At 40.7% G+C, this 21,772-nt stretch overlaps 1 protein-coding gene across 4 annotated transcripts in view; it reads right to left on the bottom strand.

Annotated features, from left to right (window-relative positions):
- The window catches only part of THUMPD2 (THUMP domain containing 2), a 50,174-nt gene that overhangs the window by 2,034 nt on the left and 26,368 nt on the right, over window positions 1–21,772 (bottom strand). The window contains exons 1-10 of one of the 4 annotated variants that reach the window (XM_038394903.2): window positions 20,477–20,613; window positions 19,037–19,188; window positions 16,690–16,822; window positions 14,390–14,805; window positions 10,666–10,743; window positions 8,089–8,141; window positions 7,565–7,652; window positions 6,981–7,052; window positions 6,141–6,255; window positions 2,968–3,085 (exon numbers count right to left, since the gene is read on the bottom strand). In XM_038394903.2, coding sequence (XP_038250831.1) covers window positions 2,968–3,085; window positions 6,141–6,255; window positions 6,981–7,052; window positions 7,565–7,652; window positions 8,089–8,141; window positions 10,666–10,743; window positions 14,390–14,536 — 671 coding nt within the window. In that variant the 5' untranslated portion in view covers window positions 14,537–14,805; window positions 16,690–16,822; window positions 19,037–19,188; window positions 20,477–20,613. Of the gene's footprint in view, window positions 1–2,967; window positions 3,086–6,140; window positions 6,256–6,980; window positions 7,053–7,564; window positions 7,653–8,088; window positions 8,142–10,665; window positions 10,744–14,389; window positions 14,806–16,689; window positions 16,823–19,036; window positions 19,189–20,476; window positions 20,628–21,772 lie in introns of those variants that run through there. The other 3 variants (XM_038394899.2, XM_038394904.2, XM_038394900.2) reach the window with 3 other exon arrangements.

Raw genomic sequence — 21,772 nt, 5'->3', positions numbered from 1 at the left:
TAAGTACATGCTTAGGTTTCTTGTTTCATAATAAATCAGTAAAACCTTTTGCAAACTGTTGTAGCTTCACTGTAAATTTTTCCCTAAATGGAGAAGCTGGACCATTCTTGCCTCAGCAATACTTCTGACTTGCGGAAATGAAAAGTATTTGCTATAGATAAAGGTGAGTACAGATGTACTGCTGACATTTCTTCTGAAACTGAAAGGATGATCTCACTCAGACACCTTTTCCAGACCTAACTGATGGAAGTTGGAGGCTTTGGACCAGGGGTGGGGAAACTTTTTGGCTTGAGGACCACATCAGGTTTCCAAAATCGTATGGAGGGCTGGTTAGGGAAGGCTCCATAACTGAACCCTAGAATGTAGCATGGGGCATGGTTGACTTGAGGGAGGCTTCTCTGCTCCTTGAAGTCTTTAAACCATGATTTAAGGACTTCAATAGCTCAGACGTGGGTGAGGTTTTTCATAGGAGTGGGTGGGTGAGATTCTGTGGCCTGCACTGTGCAGGAGGTCAGACTAGATGATCAGAATGGTCCCTTCTGACCTTAGTATCTATGAATCTATATCTACCCTACACGGGCTCTCTACATGCCCAAGCAGTGCCTCCCACGTCCACTCTGCTATTTTTAGCAGTGTAGCGTCCCGCAGGCTTCCAGCTGCTGGAGCCTTTCCTCGCTGCAGGGAAAGGTTCTGGCAGTGGGAGCTGCTGTAGCCTTTTGCTGCTGTGTGTAGCTCCACACCAGAGTGAGTGTGGACGCAGACTGCTTTTCACTGCATTGTGTAGCTACATGTGTATGATTCATGACACCGGAAGTGTAATCATGGTCTTAGTGAGATCTAAATTATTGTCCTCAGTTTGTTCTATTGATTCCTAAAGTTTTTTAATCTGAGGAAAGGTGACATCAAATTACACAGTTTAAAATCAAGTTATATAAATTACCTGTTGGGAACTAATGTTACAAGAGCCACTGGAATGCTTGAACCCCAGAGGGGAACTGCCCCCATCTGGAGACTGCTCACAATCAGCAGATCAAATAAAAGGGTCTCTGAGTCTCTTGGTGAAACTTCTCCAGCAATTTTTTTTTTGTTCCCATATTCAAGGAAATATCTTTGCCCAAGAAGATCCACCAAGAGAGAAAGCAAGATCAGAACTCTAAGCAAGGCCAACAAGAGAAAAGAGTAGATAGTTGAAAAAGAAACAACAGATATTACATCAATACCTGTCTGGTCTGACAGAAAGGATAATCAAATACAATAGCTCAACCTTTTCTGTACCAGGACCCCTCCCACACAGCCATAACATAAGGGAGGGTGGTCACAACCCCCTGAAACTTGTTCCGATTGCAAAACTTTAAGAACCCATGATCTAATATAACAAAACTCCATTAAAAGTGTATTACTATATTCCATAGTCTAGTTACACTTCCAACTGTAGTGAGACTTAAAGTAAATTCCCTCTCTTTCCCAAAATTAGGGCTACCAATAAATAGGGCAATGGATCACAAATACAACTGACTAATAAAAACCTCTACCTTTCTTCACCATAGAAACTGAGAAGTTTCTACACTCCCCTTTTTTGGTTTATGCCCTGCCCACCAGTCTCATTTTTGGAGATGTATATTTTTGGCACGGTGGTCATTTTGAAAATTTATTTTTATGGGGACCATTAGGACTGCTTGTGTGGTTTTTTGTTGGTTCCCCCCCCACATTTAGAGCCATTTTCAAGGTCAGAGGAAAGTTTTTTCAGAAGGCTTTTTATATATTTTAATTAAAGTTTAGTAAACAGAGGAATAAAGTATTATGACAAATATGATAACAGGCCTTTTTAGAGATGAAAGTAATGCCTTTATTTAAAAAAATGCGTACAAATATTAGTAACAAAACATGCGGTTTTAGAGAAAATAAAGGGGAGGGGTTAAACAAGAAAATGAGAGAGGCAGTAGAACAGCTGAGAAAAGCAAAAGCCTTTCAGCCTATTACAGAAAAAAAGAGAAAAAGTGAGAGGCTGCAGAGAAAGTTTTAAAACAGGAACAGAAGAAATATCTGTGTCTCCCACTTTGTCATTTACCTTCCCCTTCCTTTTCTCTGCAAAAACATGTTCTGTTAACATTTAAATGTCTTTATTTAAAAAATGCATTAAAAAAATCTCTAAAAAGGGGTTATCATATTTATGCCTTAACACTTCATTCCTTTATTTTCTAAACTATTTAAAATGTATAAAAAGCTTAATTTCTTCTTTAAAAAATTCAGTTTTCCTAACTTTTAAAATGGCTCTAAATGTGGGGGGAAAAAAAACAAAACAAAAGCAGTCCTAGTGTTCCCTATAAAAGAAATGTTAAAATGGTCACCAAGCCAACAGTGTACACCTCTAAAAATGAGACTAGTGCGTGGGACATAAACCAGAAAGGGGGCATGGAAACCTGTCAAAATTTATGATGAAAGGTAAAGAGGTCTTTACTACTCTACTGTTGCAAATGCATCTTAAAACTCCTCTAGTATCAACAAAAACAAACCATTTAGAATCATCTGGTATGAGTGTCTGAACTTTGACAGCTGTATGCTTCTCAGACCACCTCTGCAAACTCAGCCAGCTTTCAAAATAACCTCTACCTGAAAACAATAGGAAGGGTGAAGGTTCTGTCACCACACTGACTTGTGGAAAGAGTAACCCCTCAGTTCACGAATGCCTTGAGGACGTAACATACAACATACATGCTTTGACCGCTCTTACTGATGCCAAAGCTTCCACAGATTGCAAGGCAAGACATGCAACACCTCAAGGTGATGCTCTGGAGAAGTGGATTTGTGAGGAATAATTGTATGCAACATACGCATATTTAATTATTAGCTTTTCTGGGTCCAGACCACAGAATTGAGGGTTCATTTAAAGTAGAGCTTTTTATGCTCAAGATTACAAACAAGTATAGTTTAAAAAATACCCTAAAGTGTTTCAAAGATTATATATACCTTTCCATTTCTCGAAGAATATTTGGTAGAAGCTTTGTGTCTTTTGTTATCTTGAACTTTTTCCCAAATGGAATGTCCGAAATCACAACGTCAACACTTTCCGAAGGTAATGGCAATGCTGCAAAACAGAAGTCGGAGTCTTAAATTTGGCTAAACTTAAGAAAGAAGTTACTGAGTAGCAGCCATAGTTCAAGCATGTTGACAGCAAAGATTCTCACTCTTGTGGAGTACATAGCCTCAGCACAGGGTTCAGAACCTTCCTAAAAGCCATAGGTACTGGGGCAATGTATATGCTGCCTCATAAGGCGCCATGAACTCAACTCTACCACAGTCCCTCTCAGCTCCAACAGAATTCACATGGACACACCTTGAAAGGTAGACATGGTGCAAAGGGAGTATACAATTTATGTTGTCAGTCTCCACAAAGAATTACAGTAACTAGATAAACTTTTCTCTGCTTTGCATCTGACAGCATAGATCCCCCAACCTCTGCAGATAAACTAGCAGTGACAACTCTCTACAGAAGTGGTTAAGAAGAACTAGACTGGAGAACTGTTTTCCCAAAATTGGGCATCCAAACTGGGGGATAAGCCGCAGGATAATAGTACAATGAATATATAAATTGACCATCAAGGAGCAGGTTTACAAGCCTTAGGCTTTGTCTACACTACCACTTTTCTTGTTAAAACTTTTGTCAGTCAAGGGTGTGAAAAAATACCCCTGTGACTGACATAAGTTTCACTAACAAAAGTGCTGGAGTGGACATCTATGTCCCCTGCTGGCAAAGAGAGGCTATCCTGCTGGCAAGGAGAGGCTACATGGGAAACCTTATAGCAATGCCGCTGTAATAGTAATGCTGTGCTGCTATAAGATCCATAGTGTAGTCATAGGATCACCTCCTTCACTAAGGCTAAAACCTGTTGAGTTTGCTATGAATCTGGAAGAATGTACTGTAAGCACCTGAGGGTCTTACACACTTCAAAGCTTACGGCATTGTTCTAAAACACCGGTTCTCAAACTTTTGTATTGGTGATCCCTTTCACACAGCAAGCCTCTGAGTGTGACCCCCCCGCCCATAAATTTATTTTTTTTATATTTAAAACTATTATAAATGCTGGAGTCAAAGCGGGGTTTGGGGTGGAGGCTGACAGCTTGTGACCCCCCCCATGTAATAACCTCATGACCCCCTCAGGGGTCCCAACCCCCAGTTTGAGAATCCCTGTTATAAAACATTTCATCCACCAACACCACACAGGAGGCACTCAAGAGATGTGTGACAGGGGACACCTATGGTATCTGCTAAAAGACTTAAGAAACCTAGAACACAAGAAACGCCACGGACATCTTATCTATCCTCTTTCATTACTAGAAAGAAACCAGTGCCATTTGCGTAGCTTCAGTCCCATATTCCACTAAAGGCAATGGTATAAATGAGGGCATGATTTAGCTTGCAGAATGTTTATTACTGATAGAAAGAATAGACCCAGCTTCAGTCTGCAAAGCTGGCAGCCAGAAAAACTGTGTTAATTTGCAAGTAAAAACAACATCTAATCAGGATGTCTTGCAGTCAATGAACACAAAACACTAAAATTCCATTTTTACAAACTAGTTCTGCTCCGCAAGGTAAATAACTGTTTGCAAATGAGTTTTAAAGTGGGAGTTATGTGGTTAATCTTGCAGGCACTTTACTTACAAGAATAATTTGCTCAAATGCACATGTTAAATTGAAGGAAGTGACACATTAGATCTTTCATATAGAATCTGGTTACAGGCAGGCCTGACTGTAACCAATTTAATTTTGATTTTGAACTGCTTTCTTTGAATTGCTGCTCCAAAGACCTGAATTTTCTATGCCAGTTCTAAGTGATTATTTTCTTTTACTGAAGCTATATGAAAAGGCTAGTCTCCTGAGAATAGCTGTTTCCCAGAACATTCTTGGACCAAGATGTATGGTAAATTGTTTTGTCTATGAGCGAAATAGCCAGCTATGCATTCTTTTGAAAAACTGTGGAATTAATATACTCTGACCAATGACTAAGATACAACTACAAGGGATCAATTACTTCCTCAACAAGGGAATGGTCTGAGTTCAGAATACTTCTAATTTTAAAAAGAAAAGGAGTACTTGTGGCACCTTAGACTAACAAATTTATTAGAGCATAAGCTTTCGTGAGCTACAGCTCACTTCATCGGATGCATTTGGTGGAAAACTAATTTTAAGTATCCTAAGCCAAGCCAAGTCCAATCAGGTAAGAAACAGGTATTACAAGGGAAAGAGTACTATACATTCTCCTTCATCTGAATACAAGGTAAGGTGTCAAATAGAGAAGAAGATCTTTTGCTAACTGCTGAAATGAGTTCTCATATGTGGGTAATTCAGGTCCAGATTTGGAGAACTTGTCCAGATTAAGTATCAAATCATAAAGCAATTATCTTCTAAAAATCAGCCCATAAATTGAGAACAAACCGATAGCATTTTCCATGAAAAGGCCAGGGTCATTAAATTAATCCACTGCAAAAGATAATGATTCATCAATTGGCTTAAGTTATCATTGCAGAAAAATTTGATTTACAAGCTACAGATCACAGGGATTTATCTTTGTATTATGATAGTTAATTAGAACTTTTACCTAAATAATTACTTTTTTTGACTGGGAATTTCACATAAGATAAAAAGAGTAACGGTAGTGATTGGCCAAACCCTGGAAATGAATATATACAATATCCTTTTGTTAGGTTTCTTGTCAAAACATAAGGGGAAGAGAACAGAAAAACAGCAGGTCATGAACATAAAGGAAAGTAAAAAGAAAAGGAGTACTTGTGGCACCTTAGAGACTAACAAATTTATTAGAGCATAAGCTTTCGTGAGCTACAGCTCACTTCATCGGATGCATCCGATGAAGTGAGCTGTAGCTCACGAAAGCTTATGCTCTAATAAATTTGTTAGTCTCTAAGGTGCCACAAGTACTCCTTTTCTTTTTGCGAATACAGACTAACACGGCTGCTACTCTGAAAAAAATAAAGGAAAGTGTCAACCCAATCATGTATGAAAAGAGTCAAGGTTTTAGTATTCTTTGACTCTCAGCATTAACTATACTTTCTGTATAGTTCTAGAACTCTGGTTAGAGTCTTTAACATATGCTTTGTCATTCTCAAATATTTTCAAATATTACCTATGACAGATGCTTTAAGTAACTCAATTTTATCCATCAAGCCTGCAGCCTTAATGTTTTCATGTGCACCTTGTAGCTGTGAATCATTTATATCAGCACCCAAGTAATGTACATTCTGTTGGAGGGAAAAAGGAGAATTTTATTATGCAGAACAAAACATATTACTGAATATTTTTACACATTTAAGAGTACAAGTTGTTCTTCAAAGGCAAGACCTCTGGGTGAGATTCAGTGCTGCAGCTCTTACACTAGCAGAATATAACTCAAAGTCCAGAGAGAAGAGGTGCAAATGTGGCTTTAAGCTTTGCAATTCCAGGCTGCTTTAGGGAGCAGTAATTTAGATAGCCCTAGGTGCTAAGCTACAACTGCCTTTCCCCAGCTACCTATGAGCAGCTGCACTACTTAGAACCCTGCAGTGCATTGCCCTGTGACATCATCCCGGTCATACTCCGGGTTAAGCATGGGATGACAGCCTACAGTTCTTGCACTGAGGGAATAATCTGCTGGCAGGATCCAGGGCTTTTAGAGCCCCTTTATGCTGCGGAGACCCCTGTAACTAGCACAAAAGGGCCAGAGTAGGGGTGAGAATCTCTATTTATGAATTTAGACAATTGCAAGAACAGGTGCACAGGAGTTAGTGATTTAAGTGTATAAGTACATCTTGGAGAAGTTTTAAACTAAAGCTCAGTTTAAAAATTCTGCAAACTTTTCCAGAAAAGTTTGGCTGATTTTCCAGCAAGAACACATACTTTTGGTAAATTACAATACAATGCTTTACAAATATAAAATAATTTAATGCCGTCTTGGAAACATCCTACCTATTATGACTGTAGAACTTACAGGCCATTCTTTTGCAGCTTCCAAGAGTATTGTTCCTAATCCACACATAGGATCTAAAACAAATGCACCAGCCTATAAAACAAACAAAACATACTGAGTATTTTTTACATATTTAACAGTATAATTTGTTCTTCAAAGGCAAGACCTTTGGGTGAGATTCAGCACTGCAACTCTTACAAATGGGGTATTGTATTCAAAGCAAAAAGATGTTGACTTATTTTCTTTGACAGAGCTTGACCCTGGGACATGATGAATGCCCATAAATTCCCATTAAAGTCAATAAGGACTGACAGCAATCAGCACTTTACAAGATTAGACTTACCATAAGACATCAGAAGTACAAGAATCACTGAGATACTGTCAATTACATTTTCTGAAATCCAAAGCTAAGGCAGGGGTGTTGGTTAGGACAGGCACTTTTAGAGAAAAGTATATCCATAATGTTCCTCTAACAAGCGTTTATAAGGCCATTTCTGCCTCCACTAACTGGATCATGAAATTCTCAGCTCTGTGAGGAACAGAGCCTATCATTATGCAGGCCCCTCTGTTGCTACTATTAATAATCTACGTCAATGTTTGCTTACATTGATTTCAGCAAGAGATGCCATAGCCCACGCTACAGTAGATCGGAGTCCTGCAGTTCGAATATACTCTCTGGTCGCCAGTGGAAGTCTGCAAACAACAAGAGGTAGACACCAAACTAAAACACTCCATATAAGAAGTGAATCCAAAAGAACGTCTCTGTAAAAATGCAAATTGTCATGCATAAAAATCATAATATAGTCAATTATGGGAACCCAATAGAAAAGGAAACTCAGTGAGGGACCGAGGTGTGTGACTTGTTGCTCAGCACTTTTGAAAATCAGGTCTTTGATTTAGGTGCCAAAGTATGGCCTTAGCTTTAGGCTGCTCTGTTGGACATTTAGGCCAAGATTTCAAGTCAACTCTAGACAGATTGTACATGATCTCGATGTACAATAGCCTGAAGGATACAAGTTAAAATATTTTTCTTAGACACAATAGCTGCCAGGACTTATTTATAAAATGAGACAATTAATAGTCATACTATAGAACTGTTATTTGTGAATTTGGTGAAAAAAATATTTACCTGAAGACAGGAATCCCCACCACTGAGTAAATATCATTTAGATGTACAAAGAGCTGAAAGGGGAAAAAAATTACATTAATAAGGAAACTTGTATCTTCTAAGTTAAACGTGATGGTAGTTTTGCTAATTTAAACTAGACATCGAAGATGCTATTTATTTGATCTTTATCATTAGGATTTGGGGTTTTAGATCAATGAATAAAAACCTATAGTATCAAAAATTATCTTATGGTTTTTAAATAAAGAACACAATAGGAAAGTTTTAAAAGAATCTGTAACATTTAAACAAGCCATAAAGACATTCTACATTGGTTAAGAGTTCATCACGAGGCATTCATATCTTTGAAGGGCCAATTTTCTAATATAGTTCAAGGAACATTCTTAGACACTAAAATTTCCTCCCAACTTTGCCAGCAGGTTTTGCAGGACTTGGATTCCTTCCAAACAAACAAAGCACTACTGCTTAGGGCTGGGATTTTCCAAGCACTGAAGTGACTTAAGAGTCCCCTTGCCTTTTACTGGGACTTGTGCTCCTAAGCAACTTTGGTATTTTTGAAAGTACCATCCCTAGAACTACACATAGTCAAGGAACTACATATTTGCTTTGAACACATACAGGTATGCGTAATGAATTTCTAAGGCTGGCAATGGAAGTTTCTTCCCCAGAAAGCATCCCTGACCAGTTAGGTCATTGCACTATGAAATGCAATCAGACAACCATTTAGACATAAACCCTCCTAGTGATAGCCTTACCTAGGGAACTGCTGACAAAGCAGAGTTGGATGGCCTAAGGTCTTCAGTCCTCTCCAAGCAGAACCCTAATGACTTTTTTCATATCAAGCTTGTGGAGAAGAACTTCATTAGGATGGGCTTATTAAAGGTTGATGTCAATCACTACCTTGGCAAGGGTCTTTGGGAGAGAGTTTACAGCAATAACTTGTAAAATCTAGTATGAATGTGGATCAGCCATGAGGGCTTGAAGCATATTCACTTAATGAGACAATCCACTGTACCAGGAAATTAACCTTCCACATAAGGAAGCTGAACTCACAAGTACAAAGTGCCTCAAAAAGAGGTTGTCAGGACCAAATAAATATCCCCTTATGGAGGGGCCTCTTTTAGGGGGGCACACAATGGAAATAAAATGTGTCAAGACCTGCATGAACTTCATGATAAGGGATGCAGAGACAATGGTCTACCTTCAAATAGCTCATGGCAGGCTGTAACAGCTGTCAAATGCACCTGGATTAAAACCAGTCTTTAATACAGACTCAGACAAATAAAAGGCAAGGCAGTTTGCACACATCATTTACAGTGAGTCTCACTGCACCATAGAGCAATCCTTTCTACTTAGAGCTGGAAGTCTTACTGGTAGATTCTTTTAGAAAAGCCAGGATGTTTGGGATACCTAGCTGAAGACATCAAGCCTGCAGGGTGTCATCCTTTCAGGAACCAGATCAACAGGGACAGAGATTTGGGCTGAGATGTGAACAGACTCTTAGTCCAATGGGACTTCCCACCACTTTTGTGAGCAGGGTTGAAGACTTAACCCTGTACTGGCTCAGACAGAGGATCAGGATGACTGAACCTTCACCCCTTCTGGGTTTGGTCAGAACCTTTGCTACCAGACTTACTGGTTCATAGGTATACGGGAGCCCCCTTCCCCAGTGCCACAAGAAGACTACTGGTACTTTTTTGTTCACATCTGTAGCAAAGGGTGAGGGGAATTCTACACAGTCTTACAACAAGAATACAGGAGGGAGAATCCTATGCTGGTATATTTAAGTAATAAAAATGTTCTATACTGAAGCAGGAAGGTCCAATGACCAGTTGGCTTAGTGGTCAGATAGTGGCCTTTTAGTTTCTGCCACCCAGTTCATCCCAGAGGGGGCCCTGTATGTATGGCCTCAATCACCCCCACATGTGCCGATTTCTCCCCACAGGTTGTGTCACTACAGAGAAGTGGGGGGGAGCGCCAAGATTGGGGGGGACCAGGCCTCCAACTCACTCCACCGGGTCCTGACCCAGGGGTTTATCAAAGTGTCCAGTCCAGTTATTGAGGTACCCCAAATTATGTTTTCCACTTGGTCACTTGCTACCAGTATGGAGCCTCAGTTTGGCGCATAGTCATAGGCTTAGCAGACTCTCCTTGGTCTATTAGTGTCCTGTTCAGTCACTCTCTCTGAGAGCTTCCAAATCCCAAAGAGATGGGGAGTGGGGGGGGATTCGGTCCCTGCTGCTAGACGAACCTACACAAAGCTGTTGTCTTCTTGGCACAGCCCAGCATCAGCCTTGCTTCTTGGAGCTGTGTGCTTCTTATTCCCCTCACCTGCTTCCTGGCTACCAATGTTCTTTTAAACTGTTCCTCCACTGGGAACATGCCCTCCACCTGTTGAGGCATGAGGCCTCCCTAGTCCAGTATTGCTCTACTCCCAGCCCTAGTTCAGAGTGTGGCCTATAGACACTATCTCACACACTCTAAAACCACAATATGAACAGTGAAAAAAGTCATGTCAAATCAGCACTTGACAGTGTCATTTTAAAACTAGAGAATTCAGTAAACAAACCACTTCATTACCTCTAGATCAGGGTTTCTCAAATCTGCTTTCCATCCAAGCTGTTTTATAAGAGTTATTCCAAGTACTTTTCCCACCTCCTGAAAGAATAAAAAACAAAAAAAAAAGCCACCCCAAAAAAAAAAATCAAAAACAAACTATCACTGAAAGCCATTAAGATTAAAAGGAATCTGAGTTACAAATGACAAAAAAGTTATGTTAGAGTTTAAAGAATTCACAAGCAAGGCAAGATTATATAGTGTAATATGACATTAGCAGCTCTGAATCTGAACATATACAAAGAAGCCAAACAAAACAACATTTGTCCTAATACCACAACTGAAATTTAACAATTTGATTACTAAGTATTAGTGCAGAACTACTTACTTTTAAACTGGCAATTAGTTTGCTTTCTTCAGCATCTTATAAGGTATTCTGCTCTGAAACATAGCTATAAAAGTGTCATTGGGGGTAGAATTCTTCCCCAACCTGCCAGCCTTGTAAACTCCTCCTACACTGTGAGACAAGCTAATTCTTTCCCTTCATCATCATGAGATTCTGCAGGCCAAATAAGACCCCTGCAAAGGGAACACTTACAGTTCATTCTGATTTTACAGAGGTTGCAGATTTAAAGAAATACTCCTTTTATTTAAAACGTGCAATGAATTTAAGTTCATCCACTGTAGAGTTAGCTATGCAACCCCCCATTACTTTCAATGTTTGCACAGGTGCACATCATCAGTTTCTTTGTTCAAACTGCAGTCAGTTACAAGAAGAAATAAAATCCCGCTCTCTTTCAGCTGTGTTAGTTATATATAGCTAACAGGAACAAAAAGTAGTAAAATATCCACTTAATTGTTAATGAACAAAGATGTGTCTCTGACTCTGGGGTTAGACCAGAACTATCGAGTAAGGTTGTGCTTTTTAAATTTTTTTTAAACTATGAACTGTTAGATAACTAGCTTCATTACTTACTTGTGACTATCAAAACACTGACTAGTTTCTTCCCAATATCTATATGGCACACGCAAGTGAAGTAGGGATGTAAATACCATTTAAAAAGTTAATCGTTTAAATGATTACAAATATGTCATTTAAACGGTTAACTGATTAAGTGGCTGGCCCTGCTCCGGCCGGGTGGTGCGACTCTGGCCAGGCAGCATGGCTCCATCCACTCGGGTTAACCTTTTACATCCTTAAAGTGAAGGGACATTTTCAGTTTATTTAAAATATATTTTGTAGATCTTAATAAGAACATAAGAATGGCCATACTGGATCAGACCAAAGGTCCATCCAGCCCAGTATCCTGTCTACCAACAGTGGCCAATACCAGGTGCCCCAGAGGGAGTGAACCTAACAGGTAATGATCAAGTGATCTCTCTCCTGCCATCCATCTCCACTCTCCAACAAACGGAGGCTAGGGACATCATTCCCATTGGGTAATAGCCATTAATGGACTTAACCTCCATGAATTTATCCAGTTCTCTTTTAAACCTTGTTATAGTCCTAGCCTTCACAAGCTCCCCAGGCAAGGAGTTCCACAGGTTGACTGTGCGCCGAGTAAAGAAGAACTTCCTTCTATTTGTTTTAAACCTTCTACCCATTAATTTCATTTGGTGGCCCCTAGTTCTTATATTATGGAAACAAGTGAATAACTTTTCCTTATTCACTTTCTCCACACCACTCATGATTTTTATATACCTCTATCATATCCCCCCTTAGTCTCCTCTTTGCCAAGCGGAAAAGTCCTAGCCTCTTTAACCTCTCCTCATATAGGACCCGTTCCAAACCCCTAATCATTTTAGTTGCCCAGCAACTAAAACACAGCAAAAGTACACCTCTACCCTGATATAACACGGTCCTCGGAGCACTCAGGGGAGGAGGCGGAGCGGAGGTGAGCTGGGGCGAGGAGCAGTTCCTCTGCGCCCCCCCCTTACTTGCTGCGGCCCCCCCCGGCCCCAGCTCACCTCTGCTCCGCCTCCTCCCACGAGCATGCTGCAGCTCTGCTTCTCCCCCCTCCCAGGCTTGCCGCAAGGGAGAAGAGGTGGAGGAGGTGAGTTGGGGCGGGGGGGCCACAGCAAGTAAAGGGGGGTGGGTGCGCAGAGGAACCGCTTGCGGTAACACGAATTCGGCTATAACGAGGTAAAGCAGTCCCACTCTCCTTTACCGCATTATATCTGAATTCGCATTATATCGGACTGCATTATATTGGGGTAGATGTGTATTACAGCAAAAGTTTCCATACTCATAACACCCAGTTGGAGCTAGTCATTTCTACAACCTTTGTACCACAATTCTTTAAAAGAAAATAGTGTTAATTGGTTCAACACAGCTCTTTAGCAGTTCTCCTACTAGGAACTACTTTTTAGCAAGCATAAACAAAGCTGCATATTAAAGGCCATTATCTAGCCAAAATTAAGCTTTCATTACTCTGATTCATAGGTTCAGATTCATAGAGTCCAAGGCCAGAAGGGACCATTGTGATCATCTAGTCTGACTTCCTGTATAACACAAGCCCTAGAAGTTCCTTAAAATAATTCCTAGAGCATATCTTTTAGAAAACCATCCCATCTTGATTTAAAAAATGTCAACGATGGTAAATCCACCACAACCCTTGGTAAATTGTTCTCATGATTAATTACCCTCACTGTCAAAACTCCAAACTATATAGCATGCTCCACCCATTCCGAGAGGATTGCTCTATCAGCAGCAGCCATATAATGCACAGATTGGCTATACAAGCCTGTCTTCTTCTCAGGAGTGAAGTCACTGATTCCTGCTTGCTCAACTGCTATATGACCAAGTGATTGGAATTAAGCGAATGACCTGGGATAGCACACTGAACATGAGCAGGTTCTTCCTTAGCTAACTAATGACTGCTCTCAGATAGGGAAGAAACTGACAGCTTTCACCTGAGATTCACGAACAAATGTGCTACAAGGCCAAGAATTCCTTTCCCATCCCACATTTATATAATTGGGAAGAATCATCTTAACATTGATGTATAGCCCCACACACTGCAGTCTGAGGCAGTAGGACCACCAACATTCCAAGATCTGAGATTGGGAAAGTCCCCCCCTATCAATAGCCAGAATCCTCAGTTTAATTGCTTATAGGCCAGCTGGACTTGTTTGGGGCCACATTACCACTGTAGGGACTCCCACAGAAAACTCATTTGATCTGAGAAGCTCTTAACACCCGCTGTTCAGCACACCTTTAGATAGATTAACCTAGTGTATACCCACTATTCACAAATTTCTGGAAAGTTTTGAATGAGTAGAGCCTGAAATAAATGTAAAACACTGTGCATAAAATTGAGCACATTTCTAAGTGTTTGCAGGACTGGGGCCTTACAGTTTACTGTGCACTTACTTCAATGGAAAAACCTCCCAAAGAACCAAAGTTCTGCCCATCTTCAAGTAAAATAAATGAAACTTCAATCACAGATGTGTTGCTTTTTTGCATCCCTTATGCACAAATGTATTACTTCATAAATATAATGCATCCTCAATAGAAACTATTCATTTGAAAAGTTATTTTGCACTAAAAATGCCCTGAAATGGTCAATATCTGTGTTTCTATTCAAGGTTCTGTAACACTAACTATGAATAGTCATGCTTTTAGAAAGTAATTTAGAAACTATTACTGATCTGTTTACTAACCTAATACACATAGTTATTAGGTATTTCAGCACCCCTTTAAAATCTACAATTCATTCTATCTTTCAGGAATTTTGATTTGTCATACCTGTGAAGTAAATACTTTTGCAATTGTTCCACTACAGCGACAAGAAACTCTGAAACTGAAGCTGCGGTTATTGCTTTCAACTGATTTCTCTATTCTACTTTCAGATGCATCTTCTAGAAAAGTTTTGCTTTCAGTCAACAAGTCCATGTCATTGTTTGTTTCTAGTACCACACTTTTCTTTTGCTCTTCCACGTGGCATTCATCAGAAACTGTCTCTAATATTTGCTCTCTCTTCTGGTTTTTTGTTATGATACTTATCTCTTCTTCTGATTTTCTTTTTAGGGATTTTGGATTTTCTTTAGAGATGTTTCCTTGTTTGACCTTATTTCCATGAAGATGTTTCCAAATGGAAATAATATCCAGCCAACATCTGGGGTCCTCAATTACAAGTTTTTGAATTTCATGGAATACTTTTCCTAAAAGAGATCTGAACTTAGTTTATTCTGTGTTAACATTTAATACACACAATTTATTTTTTACTAATCAACATTAAAGTATATATTTGGGAACATTAAACACTTATTTCCTAGGACTGTTAAATGAAATATCAATGCCTTACAAAAAGTCTAATCCATGCATTTTCATGGATAAAGAAATTTTACTTTTACTCAGGGCTAATATATATTCACAAATGACAAAATCAGCATAATAAGTAGGGCCAGGATCATCATAGTTTCCACCCAAATTTTCTACAGCAAAATTTCTTAAAACATTTTATACAAAAGGAGTTAAGACAACAGATGTTAAAGAGAACAATTAACTCCGTAAATTTGTGAATTCGTTAACTCCTGAGGCACCAGTTATTGAATGTAAGTATTGCAATTCTGATCTGATTTGGTTATAGGTGATGTTAACTGAATCATGTCTGCTTTGTCCTGGCCTTGCCCATAGCTCTCCCCTCTGCTCAGATACTTGGAGAGCTCTACATGGCAATAGGCCAAATTCTGGAGCTAGCTCAGTTGCTAAAATGACCTGGGTTCTTACCCTATTCTACCAATTACTAGTTTTTTGCCTTTGGATAAATCAACTTAATCTCTCTGTCACTTAGTTGCCCCTATTGTGAAATAAGGGTAATGCTTATTCAGCTTTATAAGGCACTTAGAAATGCTGTTCAACTCTGAAAAGTAGCCAAAAGTCAGATCAGTTTGCCTATGTGGATTCAGACACATACTAGTATCCACTAACAAATTTTTTTAAGTTACATTTTATTCTTGTTACATTGCAGAGCCTACACATCTTCAGAAGAGGGAACTGGAGTCTATTCCTTCTTGTGCATCATCAACAGAACTATTAACTAAATTTCAACAGCAAAGCCAAATTTTATGACCATATTTAAACCACAGCAACACCAGAGTCTCCACAGGTGTAAGGAAACAGCAGTTAGTCCACAAAACCTTTATTATGGGCAATTAGAGTAAGAAGAAAAGAACCCAACTGTAAAGATACAAACATGTGATTAACTTTAAGTACATGAGAAGTTACACTGACTTCATTAGAGTAAAATATTGAGAAACTGCATTTTGGGGAATAAAATTAGTACAAGTATTATGATCTTTAGTTTTCCTCAAAAGACAGATGAAAGTAAGTTAGGTACTTCTATTTATTTTTTTGAACTTTAGGTCCATGGATAAATTTGATCCTTCATGAAAAATTTTAGAATATTTTTCGAGTTCCTAATCAAATTCTATCATCACTGTTTTTATCTGAATCTAATCTTCTCAGAGATACTTATAACATTTGAAACGTCATACCTCAAATAATCCATTTCAGTTTATATACCTAAATCCACTCTACCGCCAAGAAAATTATTCCTCTGACTCATTATACATAATGCTCCAGATTTATACCATGATATATGAAAAAAGAATTTGGCAGAATTCAACAGAATCTGTTTCATTCAGTACATATCCCTGACTCATCAGCTGTCTAACCTGAGCACCAAATGAGGCAGGAGCCCTGTGGAAAAAAAACTAAGCAGCCATACAACTAAAGAGTATCATAAAATCATAGAACTGGAAGGGACCTGAAGAGGTCACTTAGTCCAGTCCCCTGCACTCAAAGCAGGATTAAGTGCTAATGGCTGTTATGTGTTGTGATTTTTTTGTTTTTATATTACCAGTCACCTTTCAGAGTAGAAAGGTACTTGAATGTCCTTGGACAAAAAAAGTCTTATTATTACTTAATTAAAACTATGGCATTTGAAAACAATTATGGAATTCTTTTCCAAATCAGATTTCAACTTGTACTTTGAGTTCATAATATTTTGTGTGTAGAAAGTGAAAAAGAGTAATCAACAGTACCTTTATTTCTAGAGAGAGAAATTGGTGCACGTTTTTTCAGCAGCAAAAATAATCGTTCTCCAGACTTCAGCGTCTTCAATTTACTCAACTCAGAATTGGTGGTAAAGAATACTTTTCCTGAAACATACTCCACCTAACAAAAAGAAGAAAAGTCTAAAAAATAGATTTGGTTTAGGCCCACCAAAATAAACTTACCATGCGGTTGCACACCCTCATATTAAGTGCTCTAGCTCCTTTGACTCCATCCAACCACAGTAAGCAGGGGTGTACAATGAAGAGCATCACTATATTAATATATTGAGTTCAATATAGTTTAGTATACAGTTAAGGTTAACCCAAACCCTAACCCTTAACAACTCAATCTGTTAGATATCTGAGGACATTAAAACCCATGAGGCACTTTGTAAGAACTGGGGGTTTTCCCCCAGTGTCATTGCACATTTTTCCTTTGCTCGGCATACTGTTTAGCACCTGACTGCTGCCCTTCACTTAAGGGATTTCTGCAGTTCTCATCACATTGGGGTTAATGTATGAGATACTTTGGGAAAAACAGGTGCACTATAAATGCAAGATATTACAGTATACTCCTTTGGATCTAGAATGGCTGTTTTATTTTGATATCTCCAGGAAAACAGACTCGTGCTTAATTGGGAAAGTATTATCTTAAATTTAGCTACATGCCCAATAGTTAAATGATGATAAACTAGGCCTTGAAAAAGACATGAAATTTTAAGCTCTGACCTGTAACATACAAGTTGTCAAATGAAGATTAAGGGGAAGATTTTCCTGAAGACTGGGATGACCAGTAAGTGTAGCTAGGTTCCAGTAGCACCTGGTGCAAATATGCAAAAACCACCTGGAAGAACCTTTACAACTGTTAATCAGGCATGAAGAGATAGGAGTAACAAGTGTTTTTAAGTCAAATTAGGGTAATTGAGGTTTCAGAGTAGCAGCCGTGTTAGTCTGTATTCGCAAAAAGAAAAGGAGTACTGGTGGCACCTTAGAGACTAACAAATTTATTAGAGCATAAGCTTTCGTGAGCTACAGCTCACTTCATCGGATGCATCACGAAAGCTTATGCTCTAATAAATTTGTTAGTCTCTAAGGTGCCACCAGTACTCCTTTTCTTTTAGGGTAATTGAGTTTGCCAACACAATCTGAAATGCCACTTAGCACCTAGTATAGACATAGTTTAATACTTTTACAATCGTGTTTGGTAGTCAGTCCTATTGTAACCTGGGTTACATAACAGCTAACTCGAGTTACACAAGTGGAATCAGAAAAGCACCAAGAGCAGCCATAACAAAAGGATGGATGTTTTTTCTTTGTGAACAGGGCACATCAAGAAACAGAGACATGCCCCCCCCCCCCCATCAGAAGTGCACCTTAAATGAAGTGCCCTAGCCTCGGTTTGCCAGAAGCTGGGAACAGGAGACAGGGACTGGATCACTTGGTGATTACCTGTCTGTTCATTTGCTCTGGGCACCTGGCATTGGCCACTGTCAGAAGACAAGATACTGGGCTAGATGGATCTTTGGTCTGACCCGTTATGGTCTTATGTTATGCATGAACAAAACTGTGGAGAAATAGATGTGAGCAACAAGATACCTCAGTCTCACCACACCACCTTTAACTTGCCCAAGTAAAACTCACATCCTCTGTCCAGGGCTGTAGTGTCTGTTTCTCCCTCAGAAGTCCCACCCGCTCACCAGTCACCTAGAACTTGGCTAGACATGGGCAAGAGATGTATTTCCAAACAAACAGGAACACACACAAGTTGTATTATAATGCATATTAGATGACAGAGGTAACCAATTAGAACTTAATAAACAATTCTGTTGCTGATGCTGAAGAAGAAAAAAAAATACAGACAACTCATTCTTAGTTGTATTGGAGCTGCAGTGCAAACAGGAGTAAAGCCCAATAAGAACTTATTTTAACCAATAAGGTTAACAATTAAGACTTTGAATATAGATAGCAAATATGCTGTGTAGGAAGAAGCCACTGTCATTTTTCAGAGTTCAATTATACTTTGAATGTCTGGAGAACCTTCTCTCTGCAGTTGAAATTGTTTGTTTGTTTCTTTGTTTGTTTTAGGATTTCCTTAAAATTACAAAACCTACCTTTCTAAAGATGGATTTCATACAATTTATTCCTTTTAAGGATATTTATTCTTTTTCTTGCCTAATTTATTGACACACAAGTTTGATCCCAAATTTAGCTAACCCTCAGACTGGCTTCTTTAATTCAACCTATTTTGCCATAAAACAATTCACATTATACTTTGCTTGTTACGATAAATACATACATCTGTCATGTCCATTATTTATCAGGTTCCATCACCCACCTTGCTCCACAAAAGCAGAAGTTTGGGGAGGGCATGGGAAAGAGTTCTGAAGGGGAGGGCGGGAATGCATCTGATCAGTCTGGAGCATCAGGATGGAGTTCAGCATGTCAGTTTGCCGATCCAAAACTTTTATCAGCCTCTCCATTGTGTCCCTAGTGAACACATGGTAGTGAACACCCCAAGCCTGGTGAGTGTACCCACGGGTGGGGGACAGTGTACATGGGAGAAAAGCAGTGTAAAAGGGGTCATGGGGCACTTCTCAGGGGACAATTCTCTCAGTTTCCCACGGTTTCCACAGGCGGGGGTCATTATGGCAGATATCTCACTCCTCAGGGTAAGCAGGGAGGAAATAGCTCAGTGGTTTGAGCATTGGCCTGCTAAAGCCAGGGTTGTGAGTTCAATTCTTGAGGGCGCTATTTAGGGAGCTGGGGCAAAAACTGGGGATTGGTGCTGCTTTGAGCAGGGGGTGGGACTAGATGACCTCCTGAGGTCCCTTCCAACCCTGATATTCTATGATTCTGTGATCTACTACATGCTTGTGGCTTCCACCCTGTGCTGCTTTGGTCTCTGTACAAGTGATTGCAGAATGGCACTGGAAAGTATCCCTCAGTTAGAGTGACCGGATACCAACTGTAAAAAATCAGGACTGGGGGTGGGGGTTAATAGGTGCCTATATAAGAAAAAGCCCCTAAAATCAGGACATCTGGTCACCCTACCCTCAATGGGGGAAGGAACAAAGTAGCTCTGCCAAGGAACCTCTGGCAGAGGCTTGCAGAGTACCTGCAGGAAAATTTCCTAGAGATCTTTCTGGTGGATTCCCATGAAAGCTCGGTGCGTATCAACACCCTGTTCCACTATGCTGCACAAGGACATGCCTAGCACACAGAAACACAGCCAGCTTTGTACATTTCTCTGTCCTCAACCCACCTCCGCATTTCAGAAAGCAAAATCATGGGGGGACCCATCTAAACCCATCTATGCTAGGGGTTTAAAAAACACGGTTGGCTAACAGTAAATGAACATGTTTCAAAACTATACATTTTATCCTGGCCTGCACAGGATCCAAAACCTCCCTGGAAGGTTGGAGCAGGTGAGACCCAAAGGACAAACTCAACAAAAGGATCTCCCAAGCCTCCTATCCCATTAGAGCCCAACCCCCTCATCCCCCTATCCCTCCCAACAGCCTCCACCTCCTTAAACCCCCATGCAGCCCCCCAGGTCCCCCTCCCCATCAGGCCTCTACGACAGCCTTACATCCCCCCACACCTCATTAGGCCAACATCCCCCAACTCCCCCACATCCGATCCTCACTCCTCAACTCTGATACACCAGACTTCCGCCCCTCAGACCCACATCCCTCCACACAGCCACGGGTAGCTCCCGGGGCACCCGCGGGCCAGACCCCTCCCAGCGCGGGCCGGGCGAAGCGAGGCCCCTCACCTGCGTGGCCCCTAGCCGGGCCCGCACCTCCCGAAGCAGGAAGGACTCCAGGCCCCGGCCGGCCGTGCAGAAATAACGGAGAGAGGGCCCAGCACCACCTGAGGCCTCCGCCATGCCGCCCGCTCCGCCGCTGGGCCTGACCCGCCCCGCCCCGCCCCGCCCCCATCACCCGGCCCCGCCCGTCAGTCCGTCCCCCCAGTTTTCCCGCCTCTCCCAGCCGCCATTCGGGCCGCTCCCACAGCCCTCAGTCCGTCCCCCCAGTTTCCCTCACCCCGCCTTTCCTGGCCGCCCCTCAGGCCACTCCCAACCCCCTACCCCGCCCCTCAATCTGCCCCCTATTCTCCTGGCCCCATAGAATCTATAGCACAAACTCTTAAATTCTAAAGCGGTGTGACCCACATGCATTTGCAGTAACCACACACTCAGAGAGGCCAAGGCCTGCAGGGGCCAGGGGGACTTGTGGTCCTGCTTATATCCCCTGAGGAAATCCTCTCAGATCAGGGTCGGCAAACCCTGTGTTTATGAGAAGCTTACTGTGCTCTGGTTTCAGAGTAGCAGCCGTGTTAGTCTGTATTCGCAAAAAGAAAAGGAGTACTTGTGGCACCTTAGAGACTAACAAATTTATTAGAGCATAAGCTTTCGTGAGCTACAGCTCAAATGCATCCGATGAAGTGAGCTGTAGCTCACGAAAGCTTATGCTCTAATAAATTTGTTAGTCTCTAAGGTGCCACAAGTACTCCTTTTCTTTTTATTGTGCTCTGTAAATAAATGATAACTTCCTTCAGGGGTTGCAACCAGAAACCTTCTTTTACCAGCTCTAAATCTACACAGGTTCATTTAAGGGGACATTTTAGTTATATGCAAATAATTAGTTTAAATGATTTGATGAACTCTGTGTGTGACACTTACTAAATATTCCTAATTCCCCCCCCAAAGTTCCCCAACTCTCTTCTCTTCAGAGATCTTCCCCCAACACTGCCCCTTTCATCTAGCTCTTCTACCAAAAACTGCCCTGCCCTATGAACCGCCTGCATTGCTCCCCTTCCTCAAGAACTCCCACCCCAGACCGTCTCTCTTCCTGCTCCACACTGCTTCTCAACTTGCTTGCAGGCTTTATCTCAGTGTCTCCCCTGCCTGAGGTTTATCTATTTTTATCTGTTTAGTGAAATATGCAGTAATATAAAAATAAAATCTCTCTGTTTAACCAGAGTGTTACCATATTACAGAGTGAGCCCCGTTAACACCAAATGCTCACAAAGCAAGATACACACCAGAAACCCCCATCACTTACACTGT

The sequence above is a fragment of the Dermochelys coriacea genome, chromosome 3, assembly GCF_009764565.3.
Source record: "Dermochelys coriacea isolate rDerCor1 chromosome 3, rDerCor1.pri.v4, whole genome shotgun sequence".
NCBI classification, from domain to species: Eukaryota; Metazoa; Chordata; order Testudines; family Dermochelyidae; genus Dermochelys; species Dermochelys coriacea.
This window is presented reverse-complemented; position numbering and strand designations above follow the sequence as displayed.